Source organism: Peromyscus eremicus, chromosome 6, assembly GCF_949786415.1.
Source record: "Peromyscus eremicus chromosome 6, PerEre_H2_v1, whole genome shotgun sequence".
NCBI classification, from domain to species: domain Eukaryota; kingdom Metazoa; phylum Chordata; class Mammalia; order Rodentia; family Cricetidae; genus Peromyscus; species Peromyscus eremicus.
In genome coordinates, this window is record NC_081421.1 from 124135373 (window position 1) to 124153350 (window position 17978).

Sequence of the window (17978 nt, forward strand, 5' to 3'; positions counted from 1 at the left end):
GGGCATGTTGCAAAGGCTCCGTGAATGGGGCAGCACTTGACTTAGTAATGATGTATGGCCTGTCTCTGTGCATCATGATGTGGAGGGCCATTAGCAGAAGAGGCACCTCTGCAAGCACAGAGGCAGGACAGGTGAGTGAGAGGACCTGTGTGAGAGGCAGACAGTAGCACACTATAGCCCTGGCTGTGGAAACAATGGAGAAGGGGAAGTGAGCTGCCAATGAGGTGAACTCAAGAAGCCCTAACACTCACGAGAGACCTTGTGACTGGCTTACAATAGGACAGGATCACAGAATTGGGCTCTGACTACAGATTACCAACGTTATTTGGGAAACAGTTATTCTTTCTCTATGAATGAGATGTTGTCTGTCCTTCCATCCAAAGCAACCAAAATATCACAATGTAAAGTGGCCTCCTTGGATGAGCAACATTGGGCTGGCCCGGGTTCTCACTGAAATGCAAACTACAGCCTGGCTCCAGATTGCCCAAATCAACAGTCAACAGGATGTACACTCAAGCTGGTAAAGTGATACGCTGATCTAGACAATCTACTCTTTATTCAGGAAAAAAAAAAGCTGCACCAGGACGTCTAATTCAAGGGACAGCATTTCTATAACTAGGACGAAAGGCATTTCTGGAAGGAAGCATTTGACACAGAAATGACTGAGTGCTCCAGCATCCTGGGCATGTGGCAAGGTGTTCTGAAGCATCTGTTCAAGCAGCTCAACTTGAGAAGCACAGATGAGCTTAACAAGATTAAGTGCAGAAAAATCAAAACAAAACAAACAGAAAACCTGACTCTATATGTTTTAAAGATTTATTTTACTTTAAAGTATGTATACATGTGTGTGTCTGTGTGGGGCTATATGCACGGAGTGCAGGTGACCTTGGAGGTCAGAGGCATCAGACCCCCCTGGAGCAGACATTCCACGGTTGAGAAGCTTCTGATATGAGTGCTGGGAACTGAACTCAGGTTCTCTGCAGCAGCAGTACGTGATCTTAGCTACTGAGCCATCTCTTCAGTCCTCAGCTCCATTTTTAGAAGAATACAGAGGAGGAGTGTGCTTCCAGCTCACAAACCTTAATTTTCTTAATGGTGAACTAGTGTTGATGAGAGAAAGACAGTCTAAGTAATTAAAGAAGCAAATAAATAAACACATGGCCAGGAAAACCCAAAGTACAGAAGAGGGAGGTAACGGGAGATGAAGCTTATCACAAATCAACCTTGAAGGTCAGTAGGAACATTTGATTCTACACATGGCTTGCATGGCTTCTCACTGAAGGCATCTCGCCGTGTAGCAGCCATTATGTTCAAAAGACTGTTGAGGGCAACTGTCCCCAGGACTTTCCAGATAGTATAATCTCTCCCATCAACACACTTCTGTCTCTCTTCATCCTCTCATGTAGTATGTAGAGTGTGTGTGTGTGTGTGTGTGTGTGTGTGTATGTATGTGTGTGCATATGTGTGCTTGTGTGTGTGCACATGTGTATGTTTGGGTGTGTGCGCGTGCACGCGATTTAAATACACAGAAGTTGGTACTGTCATTTTGATGTATCATAAGCATCCTTCTTCATCTGCCATTCTGAAGAGATGGCTTCTTTTTATGGGATTTTCCATTTCCAGCTTTTGCACATTACAGAGGAGCCTAACACAGGCCACTTAATAATGGGAAAATGGAAGTTCTGTGTCTGGATGCTTGTTAGCATGAAGCCAGCGTCTTGGGAGCCTTATTATACTTTTGTGACCCGGGAGTCCAAGGGGTTTGCCCACAACTGTGGTATGAATTCCGGCTTCCTGCCAATAAGTCAGCTGGGGAAGAACCATTAATTCCACTTGCAGAGGAAAAAGTGCGAAGAGTGCGTTTTCAGTGACAGTCCTCAGAAGGACGAAAAGAGGAAGCGCCATTTCTGATTCCCATGTTCACTCCGAGGCTTGCCCCACGCTGCCTGGCTTCCCTTAGTCCAGGTTCTTCTGAGGTTAGCAGCTTTTTTGGGGAGTTGGGAACAGCCAGGTATCTTTGTCTTTGGGGTTGGCACACAAGGATAACACATCTTTGGGCGAGTGTGGCACATTCCTCGGGCCATTTGTGCTTTGTTTTTGCTCTCCTCCCCGCCACACTGTGTTCTTTGAAGCTGTCTGTCTCGTGCAGTGGCAGGGGCTCATGAAGACCCCAGATCCTCAAAGGAGACATGAAACCCCTCAACCTAGAACCTACCGAGTTTGCAAACCTCAGGGATGTGAGCCAATTTGATCCTTACAGCAATGACAGAAGAATCTTTCAAAATGATACAAGCTACCAGAAACTTCTAGAAATGACCCAGCTGAAAGGGTGAAACCCAAGCTGCCCTTAAGACCCTGGCTAAATAAGGAAATACGACAACAGGGCTGACACGTCCCTGGTCTCCCTTTCTCTCCCAGAGACTGAGTGCAAATGATGGAGCTCTCTGGCAGAAAGGAGTCAGGCAGGGAACTTGAGATGTACAAATCAACGTCCCATGCTCTCTGTACTTCCTGACAGTGGTTGTCATGGCTTCCTAAACGATCTTTACAAGTGACTCCCTCTTTTCTCACCCTCTTCACCTGAGGCAGGAGCATGCTGAAACACAGTTCCATTTGCTGCTAACTTTCATTAATTTCACCCATCCCTAAAGGCGGAGCCACACTGCTCCAGCTAATTACGACCTATTTAGGGCAGCTCAGAGTCCTTTATCAGCCTAGAATTAGCTTTGCTCTTTTAATAGTGACTATAGCTTTCTCAATTATTAGTTAATTAAATAATGTGCCTACATCTGCCAACACGTTTCTGAAGTGGGAAGCAATCTGCAATTGCCCACCTGCCAGAGGTTACAGTATAGCACTCACAGTCTGCCCGTGGCCTTCGGGAAGCTAATACGCCCCATGTCTATGCATGCCAGGCACATACTCTCATCCTTCCAGGGGAGGGGGACTATGTGCTGCTGTCAGCCTGGTACCACCTCCAGGGGGATTCTATCTTAAGATGTATTAGGGTAAACGTTGGCCGCTAGCATGATAAAGTTATTTATGCATACCAATCATTCAAAGGGGAAGCAAAAAGACATTTTGGTCAGAATGTTTTGAATATAAAAACCTTTCATTCCAAAGGTTTCTGGGAGGCAGGGAAGATCTACAGAATTCATAATTCTTGTTTATTAGGATCACATTTGATAAGCAAAGCCATGAGGGTGGCCACTGTCCAACAATCAGGTAACTCTAGAGAATGGATGAATGTCCTCTGTCCGGCTCCCAGGCTCCCAGGCTCCCCACAGGCCATACTGACTCCCAAGCCAGAGCTTTAGGCAGTAACTAATACCAGAACAAATTGATTCGAATTTGGTTTGAAAAGTATTCCAGTATATGTAAGGGTTAGTCTAGGATCGGTCCAAGAAATGTAAGGGTCTGACATTGTTGCCACCACTACACACTGGAAAAAATAAAGCAAGCAAGCTCTGGGAAAATGAAAATACCATGCCTAGCCAACATGCTTATCTGTGTGTTAGGGGTGCATGCTCATGCATGCACCATAGAGTATGTGTGCAGATCAGAGAACAATTTCTAAGAATCAGTTCTCTCCTTCCACAATTTGGATCCCAGAGATCACACTTGTGTCTTTGGTTTGAAGACAGGCACCTTTATCCACTGAGCCATCTCATCAACCCAAGGCTGTGTTTTTCAAAAAGAACTTTGATGACTGAAAAAAAAAAAGGAAGACAAAAGATAGAAAGACAAAAAGGAAGGAAGGAAGGAAGGTTAAGAAGTATTTTCTTTTGAGGAACTAAACCTAATGTTTCTATCAAAAATTATTTTAAATATCAGTAACATCAACATTGTAAGCCTGTAAATTGACAGTGACATGATCTCTCCACTAGAATCTGATGATTGGGGACGTTATTTCAGCAGTACAGTATTTGTCTGGCAGGTCTAAGGCCATAAGTTTAAGCCCCACCAAATACACATAAGGACAAAAATGAGAACTTGCTGATGAATTCTGGAAGTCAAAGTGAATGAAACAGCTTTACAACAAAGGCAAACTGAAATGGAGACCCCTTGTTCCCTATTCCTTTCTGTCTGCAATCAAGTGTGCACACCACAGCATCCCCTCTAGTTACTTAAGAGGAAAGCATCATGACCTTCGGGGGAGACACACCCAGCATACGTCCTGTGAGTGCAGCCTTACATGTCTGGCACGAATGCCTGCCATTTAAACATCTTTGGTGCACAGTACTCCTAACAGGCTTGCAATGATTACGTAGCTGATTTGCCATTACTCAAAGTTTACTATGTTTTGCAAGATAAAGGAAATGATTAATTGCAATGTTGTTCCTGGGACCTTTGATTGGTAGCTTGCCAGAAAGACGACACAGACATAAGACATGCATGTTAAGGTAAAAGCCTGGTAGGCCTGAGTTAGAATGGAAAGACACATGGTGATCTTATTTATAAACAATACACACAGCATATATTGTTTATAGTCTATCTCTGCCCACTCTAAAGGCCAAGAAAAAAAATTCAACTTTGTAATCATGAATGCCACAGTGCCATGGTTTATGTTTTTTTAACAACTAGAAGAACCAAGGCTCTTTAGAGAGTGTCTGAATACAGGAGGATGTAGGTAAGTGCTGAAGTACCTACAATACGAGGAAGGAGGAAAGCTATCCATGACCTCTATTGAACATCAAAAGCATGTAAAACCAATTTGAAGAGGTTCCCATGGGCTAAAAAACACATTCATAGCATACATTGTGCTTTATAATAAAATGAACTACAAAAATACAGATACACTTAACTGTTAGTCAATACGTAAATATTAGAAGTTATGAACACGCAGGTCAGTTCAGAGGATGCCAAGAAACTAACGCATAAGAACCAGTCAGTCTTCTGTCTGATGGTAACCAAAGGAGGGCAAGCTTCTCTCTACAGAGTAGACCAGCAGTCAAAAGGTAAGATAAAACCCTACCTTTGGGCAAACCTAGTAAATGCTTGCCTCCAGACAGTTAGCATTAGTGATTTCTACCATAAAAAGAGACAATCACAGGATATTCTTCCTTTACAAGCATCACAGGATGCTCTTGGTAAAGAAATAAATACTAATTAGATCTGAATCCAGTCAATCTCAATACATAAAAACAAACGTAGAAGAAATAATATGAGAAGAAGTTAATAAAACTAACTACATGCTAGAAAACCCAGTGGCTAGGTTTCTTCAATGATAATTGGTGTAGGCAAACAGCAATATGGGTAAGTACACACACAGGAAATACATCACTCAATTATAATGCATCAACCATATGTTAATCCTGATTCAAACTAAGACTTAAAATATATGTATAAGACAGCTGTTGACCATTGCAAGCCAGGAATACATAAAATGGTATAAAGGAAGTGTTTGTATTTCCAGGTAGGATGTAGAGCTTTGCTTTTGTCTTTTAAAATACACAGTAAACTATTTAAAGATGGACTACAATGATGTCTGTGGCTCCCTTCAAAATAATGTTTGGGGAAGGAGAAAGTGTGTGGGATACTGTTGAACTAAGACTGGTCACGAGTTAGTAAATCCTCAAGCTGAGGGCTGGCTTTACAGAGACGATGAGACTAGCAGGCTCTGCTGCGTGCGTTTGACATTTTCCTTATAACAAGTTTTGTGAAGATATTGTTGAGGCTGTGAATACAGCTCAATGTGTATGAACCCTTGATGTAAAACCGAACTCAGTTTAAATCTCCAAAACACGTGTGAAAGCCTGGCAGAGCCCTGAGCATCCGTACGTCCAGAACTGGCAGCTCACTGCCCAGGCAGCTTGGCTGCAATGGGAAGCTTCAGGCTCAATGGGAGATCCTGTCTGGAACAGTAAGGTGGACAGTGAGAGGAGAACACCAGACCTCTGCTTCCAGTTTCCACGTGAGTACACATGTGTACACAACAAACATCTACGTACTCAGAGATATTGTCTGAAGTTTGTCATCGTGTGCCAGAGAACCACAGAAAATCATCATATTCAGCACAAGCAGGGCTGGATTTTAATCATAATGGAGACAGAAGCCTTTGAGGTCATTTTGTCAACAGCATGCTGACCAGCCAAATTCTACTTGTCATCCCTTCTACTGAGTTCTAAAGAACTTAGAGACTTTAATTCTCCAGTCTGCAACACAGTGAAATAACAATGGAAAGGCTAACACCGTGGAAAAAGAAAACAAAAGAAGCAAATGTGTACCTATCAAGTCTTCTGACCTCTAAAAGAACTTTAGCTTTGGTAACCCCATTGATAGATATCTGAAAACTAACTTTACCAAGACAGCAAAACCGACACACTATAAGCAGCTTTACTCATCACAGACACAAAAAACAACCTCCCAATGCTATTCTCTAGTCATTCTACAGCCGTGCTTCTGTGACAGAGCTGTCTCAATGAAAGCTCACAGTAAAAAGCCAACGTGATTCAAGCACCAGGAACAAATACCACAATAAGCTCTTCTCTGATACCCCCCAAATGATCCTCAGGCTTATCATTGTAACTGAGGGGGTACCCTAAGGGATAGCTCTAATGAAAAACCAAATACATCTAATTAATTGCATTGCTCGGGGCTAGTGAGAGACCAGAGGTTTCTGAGCCCCAGGAGAATGGTCATACTCATACAGAATGGAGCTACACGTGAGTGCAGTTCTTGCAAACACAAGATCTGCCTTTCTGCTTGGATGGATTAAGCTATACTGGTTTGGATCTAACCTTTGAGGTTCTTCCTGCAGAAGAGGGACTCATGTTAAAGTGTTGTTCTGTCTTGCATTTCAGGTGAAACTGTTTCAGGGGCTCAGAAGTAGAAATGCTAAGTGAAAATCACCCCACACTATCAATAGGTCCATTGGTCTACCTGAGTGTGTACATGTGTGCACGTGCATATGACTGTGTGTGTGTATATGTGTCCCTGTATGTGCATGTGTATATGTGCGTGTCCATGCATGTATGTGATAAAATACAATATATGTCATTTATTAAGAACCTAAAAAAGGCACTCTTGGGGGTGCATGTAGGGGAGAGTGAGCTGAAAAAACAGACCACAAAAAGTCCCCAGCCAAGATTGTCAGTGTATGATAAGCATTGAAATTACACCTGGAAATAGCAAATCCCAACTCTCCACAACCAGTTGCCCAATAGTTACAACTTTCTATTCGATAATATTGAGCAGTAAAAGACAGGCATGCATTTTAAGGAAATCGGAATGTTAGCACTGCAATTACAGTCGAAGCTCAATTTATTCATAGTATTGCACAAATAAGCAAAATTCACATATAATCTAAAACTTCAGGCACAGGTTTCTGAATCTTCTTCAGCAATTCTTTATTAGTGCTGAATATCAGCCAAGATTGATCGGTTTGTAATTTTGCTTCCCTCACTTTTCTGGTTCTTTCTCAAGAGAGAAAACCAGCAGATGGTAGAGTTGCCTGAGAAGTGAGGGCCATGAGGGAGCCAGGAGAGGAAGCAGAAGATGAGGAAGAGGAGAACGAGCCTGGAGCAGAGAAGGTGGGGACAGTGATTGATGGAATGGGGCAGAGAAGTGCATGCAACAAAAACGTAGGATGGTTTTGAATAATTGAGCAAAGGATATTTATACTTCATTTCTCTTTAAGAATCCAAGTGCTAAGGATGTTAAGGAATACATAATGTCAATACAGTATTTTATTCAGTGTAGTGTTCAAGATCACAGGGCTATTACTATGCACGAATCTGCACAATCATATTAGAGGATCAATAGTCTACTCTCTGTCTGGTTTCAAGGAGGTGGAAGGAGCCACAATTCCCAGTTAAGATGGATTAAAATCCTGAAATTCCCGAGTATTTGTGCTTTGAAACAGAATGTAAAGATGTCCTCTTTTAGTAAAAAATCCAATTTAATCAATAACAAATTGAGCTACATAGGAAGAGATCTAAAGACATTTTGGAGAACTATCCACCATTTTCAGAGCTTCAAACCTGTTAAAACGGAGTGAACAGAAGGCAGTGTGGGCGGAATTAATGGGACCTCATTGTCAGATCATGCAGTAATCATAATAATCAAAACCACGTAGCAATTGGTTTAAAAAATAACTCTGTTCATTTGATAGCTGGCAAAGGGACTCAGCAAAGAGTCACCATAAAAGACAATAAAAGTCAACGAGGCTCTTTCAGAGAGGACTCACCTGTCTTTCCCAGTTTCCTCCTTAAAAACTCCATCGCAGTAACTCATCCGCTGCTCTGTGGTCACATAAATCTGTGCATTTGGATAGTTATCAACTGCCTTTTTTAACATGTTGTACACAATGCCATTTCCATCCTTCCTCATGTTGCGGAAAGGGCCCCAAATAACATAAATGGTGGCACTTGCCTCCTTGAAAAAATAGTCAGGGTTTTTTAGCAAAAGAGGAACACTGGTATGTGATACAACTCGAACCATCGTCACGTGGCCAACATCTTCCTCAAAACCCTTGGTGGGGGCGTTGTTCATTCTCCAGATGCAGGAGGACTGGTCTATCTCCTCTCCTACCTTCTGTCCAACCATCTGACCCGAGTTCGACACGATGGCACAATGGCCACAGTCCAGCTGCAGAGGCTGAAAGAGAGGAAAGGGAAGACCGTGGTCAAACGAGTTCTCGAGCGACCGAAGTGCCGCTTACTGCACAATTAGTGTGTACGGAATTACCTCTGACACACATCTATGCTGCAGGCTCTGCTACAGGTTAGCAAGTTGCCAGTGGGCTTCTGTTAGAAAAATAATACGTACTGTTGAAAAATGATTACTTTCTGCATCCCCGTGCTAGTTTAAAATTATGTGGAAAAACAGTCATTCGTTTTCACTCTAAATGATGCGTTTTATAAGTTTAGACCTGTAATTTCAAATGAAGTAAGAAAATATGAAACTATTTGATTTCTGCAATAAGGATGGTGGCTATGAAAGAAACTCCAGCGCCACGTGTCCTGGCATGTGTGACGTGCTACGGTGATATGTGTGCATGAGCAGGTGGCAGTTGATAAACGCGTGAAGAAGACAGAAGATGAGGCAGGCCTGAAGGAGACATACACAACCCAGACCCCCTTAAGACAGCAAAAATACTACACAGAGGTTTAAACCCCCAAGTTGTCATATTAATGGCCCTTTGAGCTTAAATTGGTTTTAGGTGGACAAGGAAAGGCCTCTCTTGAGAACATGGAGAGGAATGCACACATCTTGAAAGCCTCAAAAGCTCCCCAGTGGAACTAACAAGACTCAGAAGCAAAACACTGATGTTCACAGCTAGCAGTTAATACAAATTCCAGGGGAGGAGCCAAGCCCACACCTTCTAAATCCAGATCCTCTAAATTAGAGCTTCTAAGCCTATATCTTCAAAGTCTGGATCTCCTTGCCTTTACATTTATTTTATTATTTATGTATGTATATTTGTGTATCTCTCTATGTGTGAGCATATTCACACAAACACCTATGGAGACCAAGAGAGGGAATCAGATCTTCTAAGATAGAACCACAGGCCACCGTGAACCACCTGACGTGGATGCTGGGAATCAAACTAAGGTCTTCTGCAAGAGCAGTGCATGTTCTTAACCTCTAAGCCATCTCTCAGGCCCACTAAAGCTGCATCTTCTAACTCACCTGCAGGACTCCCTGCTCTTTGCATTATTCTGTTTTCTAAATAATAAAATAATCACTGGGTGGTGGTGACACACGCCTTTAATCACTTGGGAGGCAGAGACAGGCTGATCTCTGTGAGTTTGAAGCCAGCCTGGGCTACAGAGTGAGTTCCAGGACAGGCTCCGAAGCTACACAGAGAAACCCTGTCTCAAAAAACCATAAAATAAAATAATCACACACATTACTTTTGCTGTTTCTTTCACTTTTGTTTTGTTTTGTTTTTTGTTTTTCAAGACAGAGTTTCTCTATGTAGCTTTGGTGCCTATGGTGATATTTTATTTGTACTAAAATGTTATTTGTATGTTAATAAATAAAGTTGCCCAGGGGTCAGAGCTATTAGTAAGCCATAGGAAAGCTGGGAGGTGGTGGTGCACACCTTTAATCCCAGCACTTGGTAGGCAAAGCTAGGTAGATCTCTGTGTGTTCAAGGATACAGCCAGCATTGGAGACACATGCCTTTAATCTCGGTACCAACCATAGAAGACCTGGAGGTCTGTACAGACAGGCAGTGACTAGGAAGTCATGTGGTTGGGTTTACAACCAATGAGAAGACAGAACAGAAACTCTATAAAAAAAAAAGACAAAGGAAGTAGGTCTCTTTTGGAGAGGTAGGAGCACTTCAAGAGGAATGGTAAGGTTTTTAGCTCTTAGCTCTGACCTCTTGGCTTTCTTCTTTGCATTGGTTCTGTGTTTCTTATTTAATAGGACAGTTGGTTACCCAGGCTAGCCTTGAACTCACAGAGATCCACCTGCCTCTGCTGGGATTAAAGGCGTGCACCACCATCACCCAGCTGCTGTTTCTTTCTCACAGGAAGAAATTACTCCATCTTCAAAACAGCAAGAGGAAAACATTTTGGCAATGTGCATCTTTCTCATCCACCTCTTATAAGACTGCACCTTTTGATCCTAAATTTGAACCCAAATGTATTTTGTGCCTACTGAAGAATAGCTTCTCTCAAACAGGGTCCTGTCCTAACTTTCCCCCTGCCAAATCTTCCATCTAGACAGTGAAGTCTTGTAAGAATAATGCTTTTGCCTCTGGCTTCAACAGACGTCCCTGGGATAGATTGGTTGCTCAGTTTTTTAAATTAGAAAATGAAAGAAATGGATTTAAAATAATCTATTAAGAGTCTGAACACTTTATGTCTTGTTATCTTTTTTTTTTAATACTTCAAGACAAGTTTATGGCACCTAAATATTCTCAGATGTGTGGTCTTCCACTTGACTTGCCAGTCTACACTCTTAGAGAAACCAAGAGTGAAAAAAGCTAAGAGAGAACAGTCTTTCTCTCCCTAGCAACTAACAACTGTTGATAGCTCTGTTGCTAGGAGTGGGTAGGAACAGAAGTGGACCTAGGAAGAATACAGTCAAAACAGGTATGAATATCTCTAAGAACTAATTAAAAAACATCTGAACACTGAGCTAAATACTAGGGAAGAAATGGAGTTTCCCAATTAGTTTAGAGGGAAAGAAAGAATCAATTAAGAGGAAACACATCAGCTAATCAGCAGGCTCAGTCGAGCTGTGGCAATCTAGAGAAACGCTAGGTAACACAGCTCAGAAAACCACCTGGACAATGACCGCACAGTTGCGACTGGTCACCTTTCCTGTCGATGGTGCTCCCTACAGCAGTTTCTGGGTGCCTCCCATACAGCAGATACAGTTCCAAGAGGTACAACTGAGCTAAGAATTTATACACTAGAATTCCTGACGGCATGAAACTTACACTGAAGTTGTGCTTCTGTACATGAACACATCATGTATCACCATCCTGTATAATACATTCAAAGGTGATCGGTTCATAATAGAGAAGTTTATGCACTGTGGAAATTCATACACGTGGAGGTGTGCTGGTGCATGTGTGTCTGTGTGGGCACACCTGGGAGCAGTGGAGAGCCACCAGGAGGCACTGCTGACATAGGTGAGTGGAGTAAAGGGTCTGGCCATGGAGATACCTAAGAGAAAGCCACTGCAAATACTTTGAGGCAGAAGATGGTGAGGAAGAACAATGTGCTCTAGAGAGCCATGCACACAGTGGGTGGGTATTAGGGTCAGAAAGGTGGCAGCCATGAATCATGGGTCCTATGACTTCCTGTGCAATGGAGAGCTTTGACAAGGGAGCACATGACCTGAGCTGTGTTTTAACAATGTTGGCTGCTACATGTAAAGTGGGACCACAAGATAAAAGGGTTGAAACAGGGAGAGCAAGCCACTGCTCCCACCCCGAAAGAGGAAGTGATGGGAGGCCACCCAGAGTGATGATGAGGGCGAGATGCTGACAGCCTCTGGGTATATTCCAGATGGGTCCAGACATAGAATATGGGAAGGTAGACATGAAAGAGAGAGGAGTCAATAGTAATGACAGGCTTTCTGCCACAGCCATGCGAGACGACAGCAGCCTTGAACTAAGATGAAAGGAAGGTGTTTGGAAATAAAACCGGAAGGGAAACCAGCAGCTTGTTTCCAGAGGAGGCAGGTGGGAGATGCCTGGAGTAAAGACTACTACAATACATCTCATATCAAATCTACTCAAACTGTTTGTTTGTCTTGCTCTGAGGATAAAAGCAACATGGGCTCACTATGAAGAACTTGCAATGGTAAAAAAGAATACAACTAAAGTCATTCATATATCCATCACTCAACAATGATAACAAATATTTTCCTCTTTCTACGTAGGCTATTGTAGGCAGGTTGAGAGATGCCAATTACACAATTGAGTGCCTTTGGTTTTTCTTTTAATTTTGTGTTGACTCTTCCCATACCAGTAAATAATCATTGGAGAAAATTTTAATGCCTGTTCATTGTTCAATTATGTAGATATGCCATAATGTATCTATTTGCCTACTGCTGGGCATCCAGCTATTATCTGATTTATTTTCTACTATAAAAAATACTTGGATAAATGTCTTTGTACTTTCTGGAGTATCTGCAGCCAACACTTACGGTGTTGGCTTAACCTTGTTTGCTTTCTTTTCTCTTTACTCCTGTAACACGTACACATCAGGCAAGGCGTCTGTGTGAGTGGTCAATACTAAGAATTAGAGAAAACACAACCTACTGGACCCACACAGGCCCATTTGTGATATGCCTAGAACATTGCAATCAGGCTTGGAGAAATGGCTCCATGGTTCCAAGTACTTCCTGCTCTTGCACAGAGCAGTGACTCAGTGCCCAGTACCCACATGGTGGCTTACAACCATCTGTGATTCTAGGGGATCCTGTACCTGATTCTGGCCTGTGAGCACTCAGCATGCATACAGTATACTTCCAAAATACATGCATACACATATACAATAAAAATAAACAAACCTTTAAAATAAATACCCCTGTGATCAACAGGCATGGTGATGGATGCCTGCAATTCATGTGCTTGAGAAGTAGAGGCAGGAGGATCAAGAGTTCAAGGTCATCCTTAATAATCTAGAGAATTTGAGGTTAGTCTGGGCTACCTGTGGCACAATTAAACAAAAACAACTCTATAATGAAGAAATTGTGTATCATTTTGATCAACTGCAGTAAGCAGCTGATAGACTAGACCCCAGGGTAGAAGAGGTCTGCCCAAAGTGGATGAGTCTATTAAGACACTTGAACACGGGGTTTCTAGGCCAGTTCCATCACAAAGACTTTAAATGAAGGCACAATGGAGTGACTTAGGGTCAGGCGTTGTCTAATGCATTACCTTGTCATTTAGAAGCCTATACTCTTTCAGACAACGTGGAAGAGTGAAATCTTCTTGTAATTTTGGGTAGGGCTTAACTTCCATTACCCACAACTGAGTCCTCCAAGCTCATCTGAACCATGCACATCAGTGCCTATTAGAAACCATGTATTGCATGGCTTGCTCTGACTCACCACCATCATGCATAAGGGCAGCAAGATTACATTCCACTGACCATTCCAAAAAAGTCCTTAAGTAGGTAATAAAACCATATTTGGGGTACAGCATTCACAGAAGGAAAAATCAGAAAGCACAGCCTTGGATGTGTTCTATAAAATGTGGCAATTTGCATTGGATTTCCCAGCCATTATAATGAATTAGCCAGTTCTGCTGTAACACAGCTTAATTTAGCTAATAAGAATCAGCAGGCTGGTCTCACTTGACAACTGTAACCTCTGAAAGTGATCCATTAAGACATTCCAATCTGTTCCATGACAACGCGGGGAAGCCACAGCTGTGCAGATTATGAGGTCAGCAGCTGACTAACAACTCAAAGGCCAACAGTGGGGACAACAGTTTGTTGTTTGTGTGAAAAATATGTAATGGAGAAGAGGGCTTTCAGTGCAATGGCTTTGGCTGTAGGTGACCTTTGAACTGATCACTTCTTTTCACTGTTCACTGAATAGCGGGGTCTTCGGGGCTCTCACAGGTGCATCACTGACCCCAACCCTGCCTAGCCCTGACTTCCTGGGCAAGGCACAGGAACACACGAGTGGACATGCTCAGAGCTCTACTGACCAAAAGCTTTGGGAACCATTTTTAACTATGGTAGGAAAGCAAAGGCTGATAGACAAAACCTTCCAAATCAGAGTGGGACGCTGTCAGAGGACTTGGCCATGTTCCCAGGGATGCATCCCTGTGTGTGAAGGAACCATCAAACTATGAGGAGCCATGATCAAAGGAAAGAGACTAGGTACATAAGGTTGATCTGGCCAAGACCTGTCTCACCTAGTTATCCCCATTTCTTTTATTACCTCTGTCTTCATGTCTTTTGATCTCAGCTTTCTTTGTTAAGTGAATTGTTGTTTCTTGTGCTCATTTATATTTGATTTGGGAGCCTTGAACACAAATGTATTACATATGTCTCCACGGCTTCATTCTGCAGTAAACGGTGACTCTATCTTCCTAGACTGAGGGTCTGGATTTCTTAAGATCTCAGTTACTACTTATTTGGTCCAATCCATCAATCTCCATCTTAATTTCAAATTCTTTTCAGTTGAATTGTCCCTATATTTTTATTTTCATTAAAAATAATATGCCCCTTGGATCTTGTCTCCTGTATCACTACATCTTTTCAAATCCTTTGCTTGGATGAAGAACACAGATATATTTAACTAATCCCTTTCTGGCAGTTATGCCACTGCTAAGGAAAACCCACAAACGGGGGAAGGGTAAAGTAAAGTGCCTGCATAGAGTCTGATAGTCTTGGACCAACATAAGAGATAACAAATGCTGGGCATGGTGATGTGTGCCTGTAACCCCAGCACTGCGGACACAAAAGCAGGCAGATCCACAGAGCTCACTGGCCAGACGGCTCAGCACACCTGGTAAGCTCCAGGCAAGTGAGGGACCCTGTGTCTCAGATAAGAAGGTAGAATGTGTCTGAGAAATGACATTGGAAGTTGTTGTTTGACCTCTATGTGTATCCATGTGCATATCGCACGCACACACGCACACACACACACACACATACACGCATGCACACGCATACGAAGAAAACCACTGATGTTTTCCTGCCGGCTTAGCAACTGTACATTAATCTCCTGATATTTTAATTATTGATTGTGGCCCCATGGTCCCACATCAACATCTCACTGGCCACTCAGGCCACAGCCTAGAGGGCCTTCTGGTCCCACAGCCCCAGCTCTGCCATACCTTGATATGTAGGTTTAAACTCTCTATTGTTCTATTTACCAACAAAGACTCAGAAGTCAGGTGTGGGGGTGAAAACTTGCTACATCAGAGAAGCTGAGAAGCAACCAGCTGACTTTGCTTTTTGGCCAGAGACCCACCAGTGTGTCTTCACTGGTCCCAAAACCAGAAAAAGAAGTGCCCCAACTCAAGTCCCCGCCCTTTCCTTCATATGCGTCTTCTCTACCCAAACTGTTGACTTCTCTGTGGCCAGTTCTGGTCAGCTAGTCCCTAGCTCTGCCTCCTGATTCAAGGTAAACTTGATTTAACAGCCATGGAGTATCACAGTGTGATCAAAATTCTTACAACAGACCACACATGCCACACACTTCACTTTAGTTGAGATCTAAAATACTGACTTATAAAATGGCAACAACTCTATATTTGTTTTGAGTATTTCCTCCTTTTCAAAATTACACCAACTTGAAGCCATTATACTTACTAATAAATACTCAGTTGGGGAACAGTTAAAAATTTGGTGACATCTATTGGACAACCGAACAATTTTTCCATATAGTAGCGATCCTGCACAAGGCACTGAATGACAGGTTGTTTTGAAGTTCTAATCAGGGTAAACTTTAGTCTCTGTACCCAGCTCTGATATGTGAGGGGAAGTCCTATGGTCAGCTAGCATCCATCCCAGGCGATATCAGAAGCCTAAGGGCTGGCCTCAAAAAGTAAGACATCACCCACCAAAATGATTCCTGACATTTCATCTCCTAAGAGGAAGAAGAGTTTCTGGATTGTTGGCTGGGGCACAGAAGGAGGAGGCAGCCAAAAGAGAGAAATAAACCTGAGAGAGGAACGAACATGAATTCCAGCTGCCCATCTTGGCTATGACTGACACCTGTCACAGTTCAGGTCTTCTCTTCAATATTTATTATGTTATCAAACTTGATGTTCAGAATAGGTGTTTTTATTTGTCTGCTTGTTTCTTTCTCAGGCAGCGTCTTCCTATGTAGCCTGCCTAACCTGGAACTCACTGTGCTGACCCAGCTGGCCTGGAACTTACAGTGCACATCTTACCTCTGTCTGGAGTCTTGTAAGACAGACCTGAGTCACTATGCCTGGATTTCAATAGAGACATTTTGTTTTGAGACAGACTTGCTATGTAGCCCTGGCTGATCCAAAACTCTCTCTCTATGTAGACCAGGTTACCTCAAACTCAGAGATATCCTCCTGCCTCTGCCTTCTAAGGGCTGGGATTCAAGACATGTGCCCTCAAAATAGATTTTATTTAGTTTATTTTCATTTTCCATTGTACAGCTGAATAAATTATGAGGAAATTGATGTCCAATGGGCACTATCAGACTGAAAAGAGAAGCATATGTTATGTGTCATGAGATAGGCTCACAACTGCATGAAGAAATAGGGCATTAATATATGGGATATGTTAATATAATCACTACAATAACTATTGTATGCAATAACCGTCACATACTTATATGCAAACACTTGAAATGTTACTTAGCATCATGCTCCGCACCTGCAGGGCTGGGGCACTAACAGCTGGTGAAGTGCTTGCCATGAGAACAGGAGGAACTGAGTTGGTTCCCAGACTCACACGGACAACAGCAAAGCAGGCATGGAGAGCTGTGTTCTAACGCCAATGCCAGAGAAGTGGACTGAGCAGGGACCCAGGGCTCTAGAGTGGGTCTGGAATACTTGGCAAGTTTCAAGCCAATCAGAGACTGGGAGATTCTGCCTCAAAAACACAATTTGGACAGTTCCTGAGAACAACACCCAAGGCTGACCTTTGGTGTCCACATGCATACACACACAAATGAACGCATACTTCCCCAACATATACATGTAGGAACATGCACCCATGTGCACACATAGATATCCATGTACACAAACACAAAAATTAATATTTTTAAGCACGTTGTTGGCCAAGAATTTCCTGATAGCGAGACAGGGTGGTGGTTTATGTCTTCTCCCTTCTCCATCCTGCCCCTTCCTGCCCCTGCCTGTCCCCACCTGCCTGCACATGAGTGTGCACACACAGGACACACCTGCTCACTTCAGGCAGGAGGGTGGGCTGGCTCACTTTCCTGGTCACCTTTCATCTACTTCCTCAGCAGCCCTTCTGGAAAGTTCCTTCACTTCTCTCCCAGTGTGAACCTGATGTATCGCTCTACCCTTTTTTGAATGATCTCTTGGGACAACTGCCAACACTTTTACATTTTAATCAGTAAGAAGAATGAAATATTTAACCTTTACTCTCTTCCCTCCGAACAAGCTTATAGACAATTAAAATCTGTGAAATAAAATCTACAAAACAGTGTGGTTTCCCCAGCAAAAAGGAATGGTCACGGACGAAAGGTCACCTGTCAGCTACTTCCAGTCATTAAATCTTTGCATTCATCACTAACATCACTCTGTGGAAAACAAAGGTCAAAACATTAAATTATGAAACAGTCGGGATTAGAAAAGGTCACCCAAAAACTAAGGGAAATTTGACCAACCCTGCTAATCCAAACCCCAGCAGCCAGCAGAGATGGCCGGGAAGAAGACACGGTGAGGAGTCTCGCCCCTCTCTCTGTTTCAGCCCCATTCTTGATATGAATTTCCACTTACAGCTTGGAACCTAAAATGAAACTTGTCCATGACAGGCGCTTCAACAAATACTTCAGGAGAAAAAAACCCTCATGTTTGAATCTAACCAGCCTAAGTT

At 42.8% G+C, this 17978-nt stretch overlaps 1 protein-coding gene across 2 annotated transcripts in view; it reads right to left on the minus strand.

The window, feature by feature from the left end:
* St6galnac3 (ST6 N-acetylgalactosaminide alpha-2,6-sialyltransferase 3) overlaps positions 1 to 17978 on the minus strand; it is a 529184-nt gene that overhangs the window by 208768 nt on the left and 302438 nt on the right. For both annotated transcript variants that reach the window (XM_059266479.1, XM_059266480.1), the window contains one exon: positions 8189 to 8598. In XM_059266479.1, the coding sequence (XP_059122462.1) occupies positions 8189 to 8598 (410 nt within the window). The remainder of the gene's footprint in view (positions 1 to 8188; positions 8599 to 17978) is intronic.